At 42.4% G+C, this 20,050-nt stretch overlaps 1 protein-coding gene across 4 annotated transcripts in view; it reads left to right on the top strand.

The window, feature by feature from the left end:
- The window catches only part of TMPPE (transmembrane protein with metallophosphoesterase domain), an 80,347-nt gene that overhangs the window by 37,160 nt on the left and 23,137 nt on the right, over positions 1–20,050 (top strand). For all 4 annotated transcript variants that reach the window (XM_032301844.1, XM_032301684.1, XM_032301766.1 and 1 more), the window contains exons 10-12: positions 2,647–2,759; positions 16,980–17,054; positions 19,408–19,497. In XM_032301844.1, coding sequence (XP_032157735.1) covers positions 2,647–2,759; positions 16,980–17,054; positions 19,408–19,497 — 278 coding nt within the window. The remainder of the gene's footprint in view (positions 1–2,646; positions 2,760–16,979; positions 17,055–19,407; positions 19,498–20,050) is intronic.

Raw genomic sequence — 20,050 nt, 5'->3', positions numbered from 1 at the left:
GAAGTCTTAGATCATGTCTGTGTGTCCATGCCTTTTTCATTCAGTAGATAAGGATTCAACCTACCTTCCATTCATGGAACTGTGCCAAGCATCCAGTCCAGGAATAAGGACTGATATTTTTGGGAAACTTTACAGTCCATGGTACTATTTTTTTAAATTTTGTGTTATTTTACTTAAAATGATATATTCTTCTTTTTAAAAAAGTAAGATAAGAACAACCACTCAGAAAATGGAAGTTGTCCTTCCAGAAAAGGTCCATTGCATTGCTCCCAACCCTGCCAGAAACCATAAAATTCTCTTTTCTGCCTCTGTTTTCCCATTTAGGCCTCATAGCAGTCTCATCTGTGCAGGAGATTATAGACCCATTTTACAGATTAGAAAAGCAGGGTACCAAAAAAAGCCCACATGTTTTGCCTTCAGCTGGCAGAGGCTAGGGCTGGCTCAGACCTGGGCCTTGAAAGCTGGTCGTGGGCTCGTATCACCTCCTGCATCCTGAAACCCCACACCAGCCCCACCTGTGTTTGTGGGTCTCTCTCACCTGCCCCAGTGCTTGGCCTCTTTGGGGACAAGGAGGAGGGCCAGTCTGTGCTTCTTAGCAGCTGCTCTTCAGGCCAGATCCCCACAGAGAGTAATGAGAGCAAAACCCTTGGCGGGGAGCTCCCTGCCCATTCTGCCCACAGTTGCTCCACTTGCTCACACAGGCACATGCACCACACTCTGCCAGTGTGCATCCCCATCTGTGAGTTACATCGTTCAATTCAACTTGGTAACCACTGAATGAGCTCAGCGCAAGTCAGTGAGGCCACACCTACCTCGAATGTTCAGGAGGCTAGTGTGGTGCCATGAATATGTGCATAGGAACTGGGGGCCTGGGGTAGGGGGGCAAGGTGACTGCCACATTAGAGCTAGAGGAGGGGCCGCCAAAGGGGTGAGCTCCTCACAACAAGGGATGTGGTTTTATTTTCCTTTGCATCTCACAGCAAAGGATGTGCTTTAATGTATGTATCCCCACAGGCCGGTGGACCTGTTGGCAGGCTGCTGCCTCTGATAATACAAAAGATGGGAAAGGTCATAGGACTGAGTCAGTTCAGTTGCCTGAGTGGTCCAGGTCCTCCAGAAGGGTGGATTTTGTGCAAAGAACTGATGAAACCATGAGCTGATCGTCAGCCTAGCTCATCTGTCACCTTCCCCACCAGTAGGCTCACCCAAGGCAGCTCCATCATTTGTGGGCTGGAGGATTGGTCAAAGGAACTTACTACTAAATCATAGATGAACGATCAGATTTTGTACCTCATTTGCTTAAAAATTAACTTGGCTCTAAGATGATCCAAAGGCAGCTTTATTCTCATACCCTTGTGTTGTCAAATGCTCTCTGGAGTAGAAGAAAAAGGGCTGGCCCAGAGCCTTGGTGGTTTGCGGAGGGCAGCATCAGCATCACCTGGGAGTCTGTGAGGAATGCAGAGTCCCAGGTCCCACCACAGACTTACCAACTCAGAATCTAAGGTGGGGTGGGGCTCAGGAATCTGGACGAGCTCTCTGTGTGGCATGGGTGAGTTTTCTAATAGGAGCAGAGGATCACTGCCCACTGTTGGACCCAATCTCCTACCTGTGAACGTCTGTGACAAGGGGAGGAGCATCTGCTCGAGGCTCTGTCGCTGGAACGATAATTGCCAAGCCATCTACTTTTCTCGTCTTTTTCAGCATTAGTTCTCAGGCTCTGTTGTGGGTTTCATCTCCTGGGAGACAGACTGAGGGTGCCCAGCAGGAGGTTTTATTGGGGCGCATTCACCTTTCAAGAGTGTGGGTGGCAGACGTGGGCAGAGGAAGATGTTGAGCAATGAGACAGCTCTGAAGGTGGCTCAGCTGGTTCTAGAGGGAGGTCTACAGCTTGGACAGACAGGACCTGGGTTTTGCAGCACCCCCTTGGTCAGTCATTGGGTATGGGCTCTCCCCGGAGGGCCATAACCTAGGCAAGGCCACACAGCAGAGGCCTGGGAGCAGAGGGACACATCTGAGAGCCAGCAGCAGCTAACCCTCCTGGCAGCTGGGGCCATGAGGGCTTGACGTGCTCCTGAAGGGGATATGAGAGGACACCGCAGCACCTCTGACTGCAGATGTTACAAAGACCTTAGGGTTCCACTTGAATCTGGGGACCGATGTGTGTTTCCGTCATCTTCCACTTTGTGTGTTCTGATAACCCCTCGGTTGTGTTCAGCTGATCCTTGGTCCGAGGGCATGGAAAAGATCCCAGACTTCAGGGTTATTAGTGAGAGGTGTGGGTCATGCTGAAAGCCCTGCCACTCCTGGTTGTGAGACATGGAGCTGGGTTCAGGGAGAGCTTCAGCTTTCCTGCTGGTTCAAGGGTGGTGACATCCGCTGAGATCTCTGCTAAGAACTCTGGCTGAGAGAATGGGTGGGGACAGGGCCTTGTAGACTCTCAGGTGCTTGGTGAGGGCCACATGCAGGAAGAAATGCATTTCTCTAAATCCTGACTCCTCAGGCCCCTCTCTATTGCTTGACAGTTGGTTTTTAATGTGTCCTTTATTTTCTCTCTCCATGGCCCTGGGCCCGTAAATCCCAAAGAACTTGTCCCGGGGGAAAGCCTAGTAATTAGCTGGTAACTAGTGGCATATTTTTGTCTTCTAGGAGCCAACATGCCCTACAAAGCACAGCCCACCAGCTACGACTATGATGCCCCACTGAGCGAGGCAGGGGACCTCACTGAGAAGTATTTTGCTCTGCGAGACGTCATTCGTAAGGTGGGTGCTTGCTGTGGGCTGGTCTGGGACCAAGCCTGCTTTGGACCAGGCTGGTGACTGCCTGGTGACTGCCATTCTCTCAGCCAGAGTTCTTAGCAGAACTTAATAAAGGCTGGTGTTTAAAAGGGCCTATGAAGGGAGGCCTCAGATGGATTTGGCCTTGAGTCTTGGCCTCTATCTGATTCAGAGTGAGTCTGTGGGTGCGTTCCTCCACTAGTCTGTTCATCCTAAAACCGGAACAATAGCGCCTTGGTTAGTTATCAGGATTAAAAGAACGGCCATTGGCGGGGCACCTGAGTGGCTCAGTAAGTTAAAGCCTCTGCCTTTGTCTCAGGTCATGATCCCAGGTTTCTGGGATCGAGCACCACATCAGACTGTCTGCTCCGCGGGGGCCTGCTTCCTCCTCTCTCTCTCTGCCTGCCTCTCTGCCTACTTGTGATCTCTGTCTGTCAAATAAATAAAATCTTAAAAAAAAAAAAAAAATGGCTGTCGGGCATCCAGGATGGACCCAGCATGTCTGTTGTGCACCAGGCAGTAGCCATTGCAGTTACCTGTACTGAAGGTGGGAAGGTGTGTGTCCACACACAGAGCTGAAGCATGCCGGAGAGCAAATCCGGGCTTTTGTGAGGCGCCGTGCGAAGGGGAGCTATCAGCAATACTTCACTTTTTTCATTTGGGGTAAGTCATTTGCTGCTTCCTTTCGGCCTGCAAGCTCAACTGCTCAGTCCCACTAACGTTGTGACCTTTTGAGGCATCCAAAGCACCCAGGTGGGGTTTCCTGTCTCTGCTTTGGTTAAAAAAAAAATAAAAGAGAGAGAAAAAAACCCACAATTTTTCTGCTCAGTCACCTGAGTTTTGAAGTTAAAAAACAAAGGTTTTCTGCCTATAAATGGTATGGACTTTTGTTTTAAGTATGCCTTAGTCTCAATTTAAGACTAAGTGTTAAAAATTATATTAAGGAGGGCATGAATTGTAGGGAGCAATCCATGTGTTATACGCAAATAGTGAATCATGGAACACGACATCAAAAACTGAAGATATACTGTATGGGGACTAACATCATAATCATAAAAAAATTATACGATGAAATATTTTAAGCATATTGAAAAATATCAATATGTAACTACTCATAGAATTTGTCCATTTCATCTGGATTTTCAGATTTGCGGTTGAAATGTTGTGCACGCTAATTTTTACCATGGCTTTCGTCTCTGCACAATTTAGAGCGTTGACTCCCAAATTCTCTCGTATGTTTATTCTGTTTCAAGCCTCACTGTTCCTATCTTTGGTGTTTCCTTCCTTTATCTGAAACTTTGTAACCCAGCCTTTCTTCTTCCCCCCTGTAAATATTTAACGTTATGTATTTCTTTCAAGTACCTCTGTAGCTCCAATTCCTGTATTGATATGTAGTATATTTATTATAATTTGCTTCTAAAAATGCCTATTTGGATTACTCTTTGGACCTGGAAATGTTCAGAAGTAGTTCAAAAGTAGCAATTATTAAATATAAGTATTTTTTCTGGTTCACTGGTTTCTAACATACGTGCATTCTTGATAGAGAATGTGGTCTGTATGATACCAATCCCTTGAAAGGTCTTGAACCCAGTCCTAGAGCCTGGCGCGTGTCAAATTGAATCAATGTTCCATGCTTTCTTGCAAAGACTGTATGTTTTATAATTGTTGGATAGAATCTATGTCTGTGTTCCTTAGATTGAGTTTATTCATAGTGCTGTTGATATCTTTAATGTCCTTCCTGGCTTTTTGTCCATTTAGTCTGATTTATTGAAAGAATAGTGTTACATATGTCTCTTTATACTTGTGTCAGTTTTGGTTTTTTTTTTTTTAAAGGTTTTATTTATTTATTTGAGCGAGCACAAGCAGGTTGGGGGGCAAAGGGAGAGGGAGTCCAACATGGGGCTCGATCCCAGGGCCCTGAGATCATGACCTGAACCAAAGGCAAACACTTAGCCGACTGAGCCACCCAGGAGCCCCTAGTTGTGTCAGTTTTGAAGCCATGTTATGAGGTATGCAAACTGAGAATTAAATTCTTCAGTATCATTTATTTAGTATCATTATGTGGTAACCCTGTATCTCTGATAACGCCTTTTGTCTTTAAGTCTTTTTTGTCTAATACTAATAAAGTTTACCTGCATTCTTTTGGTTAATATTTACCTGGTGTATCTTTCACAAGACTTTAATTTCAATCTTTTTTTTTTTTTTAAGATTTTATTTATTTATTTGTCTGGGTTGAAGCAGCAGGCAGAGGGAGAAAAGGCTCCCTGCTGAGCAGGGAGCCTGATATGGGACTCGATCCCAGGACCCCAGGATCATGACTTGAGCTAAAGGCCGATGTTTAATCAACTGAGACACCAAGTGTCCTGAATTTCAGTCTTTCAGTATCTTTTTTTTTTTTAACATGTCCCTCATTAACAAGAGATAATTTTGAAAAATTTAGTTTGAGCATTTTTGTTTTCTAACTGGTGCATCTATTCATTCTCATTCATTATGATTCTTGATACACATTGATTATTTTCAACTGTCTTATTTTATAATAATCTATTTTTCTACCTTTTCCATTTTGTCTTCTCTTGATTACTTTCTGAGTCTTTTTTTTTTTTTTCCTTATTTTATCCCTCATCCATGCCCAGCATCTTCCTCCCAGTTTGGAAGTTATTCACTATATTTCTGTTCTTTTAGTGGTTACTTGCTAAAGTGTAAAATATGTACCCCCACCTCCAAAAAGCACAACTCATAAATATCCCACTCAGTGAATTTATACAAGGTGGACACACCCCTGTAACCAACACATAGCGCCCCAGAGGCCATGCTCATGCTCCTCTCTAGTCATGAACCTTCCATCCCCAGAGCCAATCACTACCCTGACCTCTGTCACCATAGGTTAGTTTTGCCTGTTTTTTGGACTAAAATGGGTTCATACAGTATGCCCACCTTTATGTCTGACTCTCAAAACACTTTAAGATTCTGTTTTAGCTTATAATAATTTTTTTTTTTTTTTTTTTTTAAGATTTTATTTATTTATTTGACAGACAGAGATCACAAGTAGGCAGAGAGGCAGGCAGAGAGTGAGAGAGGGAAGCAGGCTCCCTGCTGAGCAGAGAGCCCGATGCGGGACTCGATCCCAGGACCCCGAGATCATGACCTGAGCCGAAGGCAGCGGCTTAACCCACTGAGCCACCCAGGCGCCCCGTTTTAGCTTATAATAATTTAAAAAACTAATCAGTACAACCATCCAACCAAAACTTTGTCTCATATTAACCCCAGTTACATCTCTCTTGACTTATATGTTATTAATGTCATGCAGTTTAATTCTCTTGGGTTTAGAGTTCATATATTTCAATTCTTTCTTGAAAAAACCCTGGAAGGCATTATTATAATTATTTCAGACACTAATTGACCTGACCCACATTGTCTATTTATTCAGAAGTAATTCCACAATTATTTAGCAAGTTCCCTCTATATCCCAGGCATGGTTTTAGCCACTCATTATATATGACACCTCCTTGTGGGTGAAGCAGGAGTAAAGACTTTAAGGTGGTAGGACAGCCATGTGGGACATCGAGGGTGAGAGTTCAAACAGAATGTCACCAGTAAGAGGGTGGGCATGCATCTGGCATTTTAAAGAATGAGCAAGGAGGCCAGTGTGGCTGGAGCCTAGTGAGCCAAGGGGAGAGAGGTAGGAGATGGTCAGAGACATAGCAGGGAACTGATCCCCTAGGGCCTTATTGACTTTTGGAGGATTTTGGCTTTGACTCTGCGTGAAATGGAGAGACACTGTAGAGCTGAACAGAGTCGTTAAAGGATTGCTCAGGCTGCTATGTGGAGACTAGACTCTGGGAGGCAAGACAAGGATAGAACAGGAAAATCAAAGGTTTTTGCAGCCATTTAGGTGAGACGGGATTGGACCAGTTCAAAGATAGCTGTAGAAAACTTTCTCGAAATGGAATGGGTCAATGTTTCTTGCCTCTGACATTCTGATTGATACTACTAAACGGCCCTTCAATGAAATTGTACTTCCCCATACTTTTACCAATACTGTGAATTATCAGGCTTTTTGACCTTGCCAGTTGATAGGTATAAAGGATCATTTTAAAAGAAAACACTGAATTTCTTTAGTGATGAGTACTAGAGTTGTACACCCTTTCATGCATAAATTGTCCATCCACGTTTCTTTTTCTGTGAACTACTTATGTCAATTCTTTCACAATTTCTCTGTTTGCCTGTTTGTTTTCTGTGTAATTTACAAGAGTTCTATTATTGTGGTGTTTTTAACAGTTTGGGGGTTTCTTCATCTTTTTTTTTCCTGTAAAAAGCAATCCTGAATTTTTACATAGTGAAATTTACCCCCTTCTCTCTTTCATGGCTGCTTCCCTAGTCTAGTAGTATAAATAAATTCCTGTGGAGCACTTAAAATTTTTGTGATTTCATATTTTATGTGGAAATATTTGTGTATATGGAATTGCTGTTTTTGCTGTTGGGAGTGAGGTAGGGATTTAACTTTATTCTTCTCTTAGATTATCAGAGACCTTTAACTGTCTCCAGGTCTGTTTTGCTCCCCAATCTCTTTCCACTGTAAACCATCACCACTATATTTTCTTCTTAATAGATAGGTGACTTTATCACCAAGAACATTAATGCTGTTGCATACACTCTGTTGAGGAACATGAAGAAAGTGATGTATTCAGATATGCATTTCAAAAAGGGTGTTGGATAAGGCAACAAAAATGAATGTGTATTTATTGTTTTTAGTAATCTCTATACCCAACAGGGGTAGATGAAGTCCCAAGATGAAGAGTCTTATGCTCCCTTAATCGAGCCAGCCAGGCACCCCAAATGTGTATTTAAATGAGTAAGAAAAATCATTACAAATTTAAAACTTTGAAGTTTAAAATAATCACAAACATCACAAAACTTAAAAAAAACCACACATTTTGGATTTATTAACTATTTAAAATATAACTGCTATCCTTCTTTCCTTACATTCTTTTGGCTGCATACTATTTTTTGTCTCTGTTATGTTTGTAATCTTTTCCTCTAGAGAGAATGGAAATCTTTCTCTCCGGCGTGGCTGATTGAACTTTGTCTTTTAATCTGTACTGAAAGTTTAGAAAACAGAAAATTTCACATTTTGTTACTGATAATGTTTAGGATCATTAACAAAATTGGGGGAATCTCCAGTTCCTTCCTACATGAGCTGCAGTATTTGGAGGAAATTGCTGCAGACAGGCTCTGGCCCTATACATTTGAAACCCTGTGTCTCCTCCAGAACCTCCATACTTCTGAGGCTGGGTGCCTCAGGGCACCATCAAGTGATACGCAAGTGAGTCAGCATATTGGGTATTAGGAATAATCTGTTACTGGTAATTTACCTATCCATGGAAGTGACAGTGAACTATGTAGATATATTTTACACCCAAATTAAATAAATCTCCACCTCAGCTCTCCTTTGAATTCCAGAAATGCTTTAGCAGGGTCTCTTACGTCAGTAAAAGGGTTATGCGACACAGAGAAGCTGGAGCAAAAGGAGACAAGGGTCTTGGCCTGTTGTGGTTAAATTATATTACTTCTGCAAATTTTATAAACACCTATGACCATGTGAGCGCACTGCCAGGATCCTCCCTGCAGACATTTCTGGAGGCAGAAGATGAGCTACAAGGCTGTTGCCATAACCTAGGAATGACATGGTGGCAGGGGCAGCAGGTATTGGAGAGGAAGTCTCTAGATTTGAACAGTGTTAAGGAGGTAAAATTGATGAGACTGAACACCTGCAGGTATGAGAAAGTATGAGAAATCATTGATTTGTCCAGGTTACAGCTTTGGTTGGATAACTGGATGGGTATTATGGGCAGCAACCACTATAGAGAATTGCAGACAAGATGCAGGCTGGGAAGGGGGAGGGGGAAGCAACTTCTCTTCTGGGCTTATGCAGCTCCAGATGCTTCTGGGGACATCCAGGTGGAGGTGTCTATCCAGCAAGTCCCTCTCTTAACTTAAGAGGGAGAAACTCCGGAAGAAGTCATTAGGACAGGGTCCTCAGTGGAAGTAGAGGCTGATGTCCAGGAGAGGTTGGGATTGCCCATGGAGAGTTCAGTAAGAAGGACAGGGCCAAGCAAAGGCAAACCCAGGGGATCACAAGCATTTAACCCCAGAGAGCATAGTAAGATGAACCCTTGAAGGAGACAGTCTTCAGAAAGCTTTCCCTCTTCTCTTCTTTTAGGTTTGGAAGAGAGAAATTAACTACTTTAAAAGTGGGCTCTTTCTTAGGAGACTTTGTAGATGTTCAGTTGGGTGTTTTGTTAAATGATACTCAAAATATTTGCTTGCATTGAGGAAAAGAATAGAATCATAAATACCCCTATATGTAGCTCTTCCTGTCTCTTCCTTCAGCAGAGACTTAACAAGTAGAATGGGTCTCTTTTTTATATCTATTTAAAGAGCAAGTTGGGTGTCAGTGGACAATATCTTCCACTAACATGGACGCCCAGGGATAATTTCCCATCAGGCTGCGCAGACCTGTGCTCAGTGATAAAAGGCTCCAGGTGGCCCTTTGCAAACGATTCTTTAAGGTATGACAAAGCTCATGACATTTGCATTTTCTAAGGTATTCTCTTTGGTGTGGGTAAAACTCAACCAGACATGGTTAACACTTTGACCTCGAGGATGAACCATAAGATGTAGGGCAGCAACCTCCTCCTCCCTACCAATCCCTGAGAGGGGCCTTACTCAGGGGTGAGTTTATTTTTGTATGCTTTTGAATGAATTTAAGACCCGTTTTTGAGGAGTTTTGTTACACTTCTTCATAGGGATTCTATGAAAGATAAAAATCCAGATGGCTTTTTGGAGATGGGTCATTTTACAGAAATTAATCAAGGTGTATGTTGAGGACCTTGATAATTGGAGCAAATCTTAGGACTCCTTGAGGTGGGCAATGGGGCTGGGTGGGGATTCAGAATGCTAAAATGACCACAGTGACTTTTAGTATTTCAAAGCTAAATGAAGGGTAGCCTGGGTGACCCACTTGGATAAGCATTTGCCTCTTGATCTCAGTTCAGGTCCATAATCTCAGGGCTGTGAGATTGAGCCCCACATCAAGCTCCGTGCTTAGTGTTGAGTCTGCTTGAGATTCTCTCCCTCTCCCTCTACCCCTACCCACCGCTCACACAATCAATCAATCAATTTTCCAAAAAAAGGAAACTTAATGAAGTTTGAAACTTGACCAAGGACCAGTCTGCACCGGCTGATTGATTGTCCTTCTTGTTTCATGGATGGAATGACATTAGCTCAGTGAGTAGACACAAGCTGTCTCTTACTGATCCATGGTGCTGTTGGAAACATGGTATTTTATGACTGACAATTAAGGATGACAAAATGAACATTACATAACAAATCGTAGATTTTTAAAGCATTGCCTACACTCTTGTGGCTCTAGTCTTTTCCTTTCCTACAAACTTGGGTTTTCTAGTCTGTCTTCTGGTCATTTCTCTAAAATGCTGATCTGATCAGGATGCCTTCCATGGCTTGGCCCCCTATTACCCTCAAGCTTCATTTTTCACTTCTCCCCTTCTTCTACCTTTCGGATGGAGGCATAATACTCCATTGTATATATGGACCATATCCATTCATCTTTTGAAAGGCATCTTGGTTCTTTCCAGAATTTGGCAACTGTGGCCATTGCTGCTATGAATATTGGGGTAGTGATGGCCCTTCTTTTCACTACATCTGTATCTTTGAGGTAAATACCCAGTAGTGCAATTGCAGGGTCATAGGGAAGCTCTATTTTTCATTTCTTAAGGAATCTCCACACTGTTTTCCAAAGTGGCTGTACCAACTTACATTCCCACCAACAGTGAAAGAGGGTTCCCCTTTCTCCACATCCTCTGCAACACGTGTTTCCTGTCTTGTTAATTTTGGCTATTCCAGCTGGTGTAAAGTGACATTTCAGTGTGGTTTGATTTGAATCTCCCTGATGGCTAACGATGATGAACACTATATATTTTTTAGAGATTTTATTTATTTATTTATTTATTTGAGAGAGAATAAGAGAGCATGCACAAGCCAGGAGAAAGGGCAGAGGGAGAGGTACAAGCAGACTCCCCACTGAGTAGGGATCTCAACGAAGGGCTTGATCCAGGACTCTGCAATAATGACCTGAACCAAAGGCAGATGCTTAACCAACTGAACCACCCAGGCGCCCCTTGGTATACACTAAATTAAGGTTCATATAAAATGCTCCTGTCATGTAACCTAGTAACTTCTCACTTGGGCCTTTATTAAAAAGATTTTTTTAGGGGTTCCAGGGTGGCTCAGTCAGTTGAACGTCTGTCTTTGGCTAGGGTCATGATCCATTGGTCCTGGGATTGAGCCCCACATCGGGCTACCGGCTCAGTTGGGAGCCTGCTTCTCCCTCTCCCTCTGCTGCTTCCCCTGCTTGTATTCTCTTTCTCTCTCTGTAAAATCATTAAATAAAATCTTTTTTTAAAAAAAGTATTTGGGGGGGGGGGGCACCTGGGTGGCTCAGTGGTTTTAAGCCTCTGCCTTCGGCTCAGGTCATGATCTCAGGGTCCTGGGATCAAGCCCTGCATTGGGCTCTCTGCTCAGCAGGGAGCCTGCTTCCCCCTCTCTTTCTGCCTGCCTCTCTGCCTACTTGTGATCCCTCTCTTTGTCAAATAAATAAATAAAATCTTTAAAAAGATATATATTTTTTGATTGTTGACATTTCTTTTTTTTTAAGATTTATTTATTGATTTGAGTGAGAGCATAAGCAAGGGGAACGGCAAAGGGACAGAGAGAAGCAGACTCCCCACTGAGTAGAGACTTAATCCCAAGACCTGGGGATCATGGCCCTACCTGAAGGCAGACACTTAACCAACTGAGCCACCTAGGTGCCCCAAAAGGATTTTTTTAAAGCAAGATAATACTGTAAACATAAAGTTGTTCATTGCAGTGGACGCCTGGGTGGCTCAGTTGGTTGAGCAGCTGCCTTCGGCTCAGGTCATGATCCCAGCGTGCTGGGATCGAGTCCCACATCGGGCTCCTTGCTCGGCGGGGAGCCTGCTTCTCCCTCTGCCTCTGCCTGCCACTGTGTCTGCCTATGCTCGCTCTCTCCCTCTCTCTCTCTCTGATAAATAAATAAAATCTTAAAAAAAAAAAAATTGGAAATGATTTAACTCTTAATACTGAATGGATGGTCATATCCATTTGAATATAATATGCAATAAATAAAATTATTGTCAATATTTGGTCATGCCAGAAGTACTTTAGGTAAGTAGCAGTAACAAATTGCTACTATCGGGCGCCTGGGTGGCTCAGTGGGTTAAGCCGCTGCCTTCGGCTCAGGTCATGATCTCAGGGTCCTGGGATCGAGTCCTGCATCGGGCTCTCTGCTCTGCAGGGAGCCTGCTTCCTCCTCTCTCTCTCTGTCTGCCTCTCTGCCTACTTGTGATCTCTCTCTGTCAAGTAAATAAATAAAATCTTTAAAAAAAAAAAAAAAAAAACAAATTGCTACTATCTCTAACCTTACGTGGTATATATGCATAAGGGGAGGGCCAGGAGGAAAAGTGAAAGAGAAAAGGTTCTGTGGGTTGTTTTTGTCTTTGGAAATATGTTTAGTTAATAGAAGATACTTTCTGTTGTACTATTATTGTACAATAAAGGAAGTCAGATGGAACTGTAGAAACACAACTTAGAGTCAGGAACCCAGCTCACTCCTTTACCCTCTTGATAATCTTGAGCAAGTTCCTTAGTCTAGCCTCTAAAAACAAAATACAATACTGGCTGTGAAGGCCTTTGTGAGTGGAAAATGAGATGACAAAACTCCAGAGAAGCACTCTATCACTGTGAATGAGGTTAATGGTGAATGGAAGTGAATAGGTGAATGAAGGTTAAAGAAGGATGTCCGTATAGTGAGTTTTTCTTCTAATATGGTAGTCCTTGTAGACTGGATTCTACTTTGACTTTCTATGTTAGATATGACGTGGTCACTGCTTTGTGCACGTGAATAGGGAACTTTGGAAAACAAATCAGAGTACTCTCAGGTCCCCTCTGTGGATTTGTGTTTTCTGCTTTTCTTGACCAGAAGGTGAGGTGGAGGAGGAAGAGATGGGTAAACGGCCAAAGGAGAATGAATGTGTTCTAGGACTGTAGGGAAGACTGGAAGAGAGCTTTTGTCTGTCTGTGATCAACAGTAATAACTCCTTGGTCTTGCATTCATTTTAATACAAATCATGAAGATCATTGTAATGTACTCTTTGAAAAATTCCACAGAAGTATTGATTCATAGAGTATTAGAAATATAAAGGACTTCTAGTTCAAGATGGCTGACTGACCACATACTAATCTCTTCTGCCTTTCAAATGTTATTAAATTATTTAAAAAAAAAAAAAAATTTTTTTTTTTTTTTTTAATGAAACCAACAAGGGTGCCTGGGTGGCTTAAGTGTCTGCCTTCAGCTCAGGTCATGATCTCAGGGTCCTGGGATTGAGCCCCGGCTCAGTGGGGAGTCTGCTTCTCCCACTACCCTTCCCCCATGCTCATGCTCTCTCTCTCTCTCTCTCACTCCCTATATCTCAAATAAATAAGTAAAATCTTTAAAGTGAAGCCAACAAGAAGGAAGCTATCTATGCATGAGAGATTTTAGAAACTTTCTGGAAACAAAAATAGGTGGAGGGGGCTGAGGAAGTAGCATGAGGAACTCTAGGTTCCCAGTGAGTGTGAGAGAAGGTTATAGAAACAGGTAATGAAGTAGATTGTCCTTAAAGAACCCCAGAGAGGGCACCTGGGTGGCTCAGTTGGTTAAGCAACTGCCTTTGGCTCAGGTCACGATCCCAGAGTCCCGGAATTGAGTTCTGTATCAGGCTCCCAGCCTCACCGGGAGTCTGCTTCTCCCTCTGACCTAGTTCCCTCTCTTGCTCTCTCTCAAATAAATAAATAAAATCTTTTAAAAAAGAAAAAAAAAAAAAGAACCCCAGAGAACCAGGATCCTAGAAGTGCAGGTGTGTCAAGAGACAGAATGAAACAGCTAAAACTAAGAAGGCTAATTTCCCATCAGGTCCTCCACTCTTCCACCCTTCTTCCAAACAAACTATCAGGGAAGTATCTTTTTAACAGTCAAAAAATCAGAATTTTAAATAAAAGTGCAGCCTGAGAGCAAAGACCCTACATATTATGTCTGACTCCCAAATTATCCTAAAACAGAGTTCCCCACTGGACAAGCCTTGCTTCTGCACATAGGGCAGGACTGGCATAGAGAGGATGGTTATGCAAGTGCTGGTGCCTTCATTTGCATTACTATTAAATGTGGTGGGATGGCCAAGGGTGGCCAAATGTTTGAGGACATCCATAAAACCTGTAAAGGGAAAGAGAAAGACCAAAATGAAATAAACAGAAAAATAACATAAAGGCAACAGAAGGCTCAGGGACAGGAATGAAAGATCTTAAGCAAAACAAAACAGAACCTCTCAAATTTATGTCTTTCAGAGACATGAAAAGATGTTTCCACAATATAAGAATGTGATGCTTTGAAAAAGCATATTTTTGTTCCCCCAAATAAAAAATAACCTCCTAGAAATTAGAACCGGAAGACAGAGATGGAAAAGTGAAAAGATGAGAGATAGGGACAATCTAGAATGTCTAATTTACCTTTAAGGGAAAAAGATGGAGAAAAAGAAGATACCAAAGAATTTTTTTCCAAAACAGAAAAGGATATTTGAGTTGCACAGAATACTAAATTTAAAATACATATCCAAACACATCCTTGGAAAAATTTAAAACAGAGAGAATAAAACACTTATAAGCTTCTAGGGAGGAAAAAGCCAATCACCTTTGAAAGAACAACAAGCTTGGTATGAATCATACTGGATGATACAGGGAGGACACATCTTCCTGTCTGAGGGAAGATGATTTTCAACATAGAATTCTGTAGTCATCCAAATTATCAGCTAAATGTGCCATTTTCAGACATTCAAAGTTTTAAAAAATTTTCCTTTCACATACCAGTACTTGGGAAGTACTTGAGATTGCTCCAGTGAAATGAGGTAGTTATAAGATCCTAGAAACAGAAGCTAAAACCCGGAGAACAATAAAGAGAAGTCCCAGAATATCAAGCCTAAAGGAGAGTCAGTCCCTCGGAGTAAGAAGACTTGAGAGTTCCAATAGGGAGTTTCCTAGGGGGGATGAAGTGTTTGAAAAAACTTGATACCATCTTTGGAAATTTGGAACAACCTATAGAGGTGTTAACCTAAAGGCAGACAGGAAAAAAGAAATGCAATTAGAAACGCCAGGTGAGGAAAAAAAAAAAACACAAAAAGCTGAACAAGATAGGACATGCCATCATGGTATATAATACTTAATTTTGCAGAGAGTCATGTTTTTATAATTATAATCATGTGAGCATGAGCACTATTGATTGATGTTGAAGTTAGAGTCAAAATAGAGGTGAAGGGAAGATGCATGGGTACCGGATAGACTGTTTTAACCTTGACAATATAAAGGTGTAGCTGATGGTGTGGGGTGGGAGTAGTGAAGAGAGCTCGGGGAAGGATGCAAATAGCCTTGACTTAAAAGGTACGGACACAAAAATAATCTTGACTGATGGAACTAAGGAATAAAGGTATATTACTTCAAGCTACAAAGGTGACCAGTAGAGAAACTGAAAATGGTGATATAACCAAATTGTCAAGAAAGAGAGATATCCAGAATAGTACAATGGAGCTAAGTTCTCATGTATTAAATCAATGATAATGTTTTAATAGATCAAATAAGAAATCTCAGATAAGTATATTATTTAGAGACCAGAATTGTGAAAATGGAACAACTAAATGAATTTAAAATGGTTTCCTCTGAAGACTAGAGCTCAGAGAATAGTGAGTCAGGGAGACTATTGCTTTTCATTACAACAGTCTCTTATCTTCCTTCTTAAAGGGAAACTGAGGGGCGCCTGGGTGGCTCAGTGGGTTAAGCCGCTGCCTTCAGCTCGGGTCATGATCTCAGGGTCCTGGGATCGAGTCCCGCATCGGGCTCTCTGCTCAGCAGGGAGCCTGCTTCCTCCTCTCTCTCTCTGCCTACCTCTCCGTCTACTTGTGATTTCTCTCTGTCAAATAAATAAATAAAATCTAAAAAAAAAAAAAAAAAAAAAAAAAGGGAAACTGAAAGGAAGAAAGGGAGGAAGAGAAGAAGGGAGGCGGAAAGAAATGTAAGGAGCCTGAAAGATCATAATGCAACCTACGTGGAGATGGACACAGACTTTTTTTTTTCTTAAGATTTTATTTATTTGTCAGTGAGAGAGAGAACACAAGCAGAGGGAGTAGCAGGCAGAGGGAGAAGCAGGCAGAAGGAGAAGCAGGCTCCCTGCTGAGCAAGGAGCCCCATTCGGGACTCAACCCCAGGACCCTGGGATCATGACCTGAGTCAAAGGCAGACGCTTAACCAACTGAGCCACCCAGGCATCCCTGGACACAAACTTTTAAGACCTGGTACTTACCTCTTCTAACTCTAATGTAAATGTGTGTGTGTGTGTGTATTTAATATTTAATTTTTATTTTAATTTTACTTTTTATTTAAGAATAATTTCAGAGTTAAAACCAAAGAGTTTTAAGAATAAAAGTAGTACAAAGAGCACTCGAGTATCTCACACCCAGATTTACCCATGTCAACATTACACTCTGTTGCTTCATCATTTGCCCCTCACCACCTCCTTGGGTTTTCTAAACCACTAGAGGGTTGCATACGTCATGATCCTTTATCCCTAAATACTTCAGTGTGTGTTTCATAATAGGTAGGAATATGCTCATATATAAACCACAGGAGATTTAACACTGATACAAAACTTTAATCTACCAGAACACTTCTCCCTACTAGGGCTACCTTCTTTCAGCTTCTGTCTTGCTGTGGGCCTTCTTCCTTTTCTCCCCCCACCCCATCTCATCTTCTCCCCCTTGTTTTTGTTGTTTCAAAGTCTTTTGTTCTGTAATTATTTGAATGATTCCTGGAGCTTAAAATGCAGGCAAAATACACAGGCACACACTTAGAAGTAAAACCTTTACCCGGTCCTGTCATGGAGAAAGTCTTTTATTCCTTTGCCTTTCCAAGAATTGCTGGCACTATTGTTTGAGTCTTTGAGCCTCCTTTTGAAAAATGAACTGTATCGCTGTGTTTCTGAGGGTTTAACAGCTTTTTATCTTCTCCTTTTTCCACTCCGGTTTATAGTTTGAAAAAGTACCAGAAGGTGTTATCCCTCCATCGACACCCAAGTTTGCATATGGAAAAGTTGCTCTGAAGAAGGTAAGAGGGCACGTAAACAGAGCTGTTGAGAGTGGGGAAGTGGAAATCGGCAGTTGTGAGTGAAAGTGTTACTCTGGGGCATTGGTTCTATTTTTCTGTGAGTTTTCTGTGAGACTGCTGGGGTGGGTGATGTTTCTGGGAAAATGGGGACGTGAGATGTGAGAGGGTATGTGTGCGCGTTGACAAGGTGAGCACACGGGGCATGAGCAGGGGGAGATGGGCATATGGGCATTCTTAGACCATGCAGGTCATTTTGGTTCAATGATTAGTCATCCAAAGGAGCTTCAGGAGCCTTTGTGGGAATAACATGGCACCTTGTTATGGCTGGTGAGGCCATAATTTACTTTTTTTCAGGGGTTCTCAAAAGTCACAGGCTTTTTCATAGATCTCTGCACAATTCAGTACACTCCCCTTCATCTCAAAATCATGTCCTAATTTTTGTGCCCTGTGGTTTATATGGTAAATGAGCAATCAAGGGGAAAAGCTAAAAATTAATCATAAATAAGAGACATTTTATTCTAGGAAAGAAAAAGAGGGGAGATTTCATTTCCTTCTCAGGAGTGACATAAACCAAAATCAATTTGTTTTGACCATCTTTGTTTTCAGGATTTCCCCTTTTATAATCCCTAACTCCTACATCTGTTAACTCACAAGAAAAAAAAATGAGCAGTTACATATTTCTTAAGAATCTTGATTCTAAAATAGTGTAAGTTTTTATCTTTAACCAAAATGCCAAACATGATTGTATAATTTTTCCGTTCCTAAAGCCCTTTGATATTATGGTTGGTTGAGCTCTCGTAACATTTTCCACCTAGTGTCAGATACGTGTGTTACATTCTACAAAGACTGTGGTCTGTCTGCCTGATAGGAATCTTTATTTAGTTTAATCAGACATTAATCACACTTGTAAAGGGAGCACCTTCTACTTTTTCAGTGCTGCTGCTACTTAAGGAAAAAGTTGATTTGTTTTGGAGCTGTGAGAAATTTATTTTTATGCAACAGAAAATAACTGCAAATATTTAATACAGCAACATGGCAAAACAAAGGAAAACCAATCTCGTTTTTTTAATAAGATTTTATTCATTTCTTTGACAGAGAGAGCTCAAGTAGGCAGAGAGGCAGTCAGAGAGAGAGGAGGAAGCAGGCTCCCCGCCGAGCAGAGAGCCCAATGCAGGGGCCCGATCCCAGGACCCCGGGATCATGACTTAAGCCAAAGGCAGAGGCCTTAACCCACTGAGCCACCCAGGCATCCCCGCAAAACCAGCCTTAATACCAAAAATGCATTCTGTTTACCATGAAGGAAAATTGTGTAAGCAGAAATTGCTTTTCATTATTAAGGAAACATGTACAATTTCAGGTAGCAAGTTAGCATACAACTGAATTAAATTAATGCTGGACATGGTCGTATAGGATAAAACCTTTTACTGTGAGTTGAATTTCTTTAGCTGTCCAAATAGAAAAACATCCACCTGAGTAGCTGAATTGATGGAATTGTACTTCAGATTTTATGTTCCTTGATCCCACACATCAGCAAGGTAAAGTGACCCTGAAAGTGTTTATGAAATTCACAACCAGTATCACGCTGCAGGAAGTCTGGGATTTGGAGCCAAACCTAACAGTGAGTGTCTCTGAGAACATGTTTCCTCATCACTAATGTGGGGATGGCGAGGGCAGCCTCCCTGGGTGGCATGAGCACTCCGTGAGGTGTGCGCATGGGGTGCTGTCGCCTGGAGTTTAGTGGGCACTCAGCGCTCAGTAGCTGTTATCATCCTTGGTACTATGTCAGAATAAGCTTCTTGGGGTGCAAGAATACACAGCCATTTGGACTGAATATAATAAGTATTTATTGAGTGTATACTATGTGCTGGGTATTGGGGGACACCATGCCATACAGACCCTGCCCTTATGGAGCTGGCCGTCTGGCAAGGACGGCAAAGGTAAGCAACTAGTCAGTGATGCAGGCATGGAAAATATGCCCCAGACAAGTTCAGAGGAAGGCACAGCCATGGTGACTTCCCACAAAGGTGCTGGGGAAGGCTTTACAGAGGAGGTGGCCTCAGAGCCTTGCTCTCCATTTTAAGGGCCTTCTATAAAAGGAGGTTGCATTTGTGAATAGATATGTTTGAAACTTCACGAATACCCTCGGTTGTTTTTCATCCAGAGCCCCTAACTCATGGATGGACGTGACTGAAGGTGACTGGGCAGCATTGAGCGGAATTTGAACCACTTAGATCCACTTAGGGATTTGGGCAAATCCCTTCATCTCTTTGAGAATTTGCCAATGGCATTGTCCTCCACCCTGAGTACCAGGGAGGGGTGACAGGGAGTGAGTGCTGCTTTTGTTTCTTCTCAGTTAAAGACGGTGGAGGACGCGCTGACCATTCTGTGTCCACCCGGGCCCGTAAAAAGCCTTTATCCCTTGACGTTCATCCAGGTGAAACAGGTAGGCCTCCAGAGTTCCTCTCCTTACAGAAATGTGCTTCCTGCCCTGCCTGGCAGGGCCTGTCCTGAGCCCAGGGACCAGAACTGTAGGCAGATAAATCACATCCCAGGTAAATTCACCACTGATTTCCAGGCTCTCTTCAGCGTTAAGTACTGCATGCTGGGCTGACCTTTCCTATCAGCCTACCTCGCTGTTGCTTATCATCACGCCAATAAGCTCGTAACTCAGCCTGATTCAGCGTGGTTCTGTAGTGCAAGCTATAAACTGAGCACATTTCTGATCTAATTAATCTTTATTACTAAAGGAAAACCACACTGTAATACACAAGACAGTTTAATTATTTGTCCTTGTTAGCTCAAAGGTATGGGACTGTGTTCTTTTTTTTTTTTAGATTTATTTATTTGACAGAGAGAGATCACAAGTAGGCAGAGAGGCAGGCAGAGAGAGTGGGGGAAGCAGGCTCCCTGTGGAGCAGAGAGCCTGATACAGGGCTCCATCCCAGGACCTGAGATCATGACCTGAGCGGAAGGCAGAGGCTTAACCCACTGAGCCA

This window comes from Mustela erminea, chromosome 1 (genome assembly GCF_009829155.1).
Source record: "Mustela erminea isolate mMusErm1 chromosome 1, mMusErm1.Pri, whole genome shotgun sequence".
Classification (NCBI taxonomy): Eukaryota; Metazoa; Chordata; class Mammalia; order Carnivora; family Mustelidae; genus Mustela; species Mustela erminea.
This window is presented reverse-complemented; position numbering and strand designations above follow the sequence as displayed.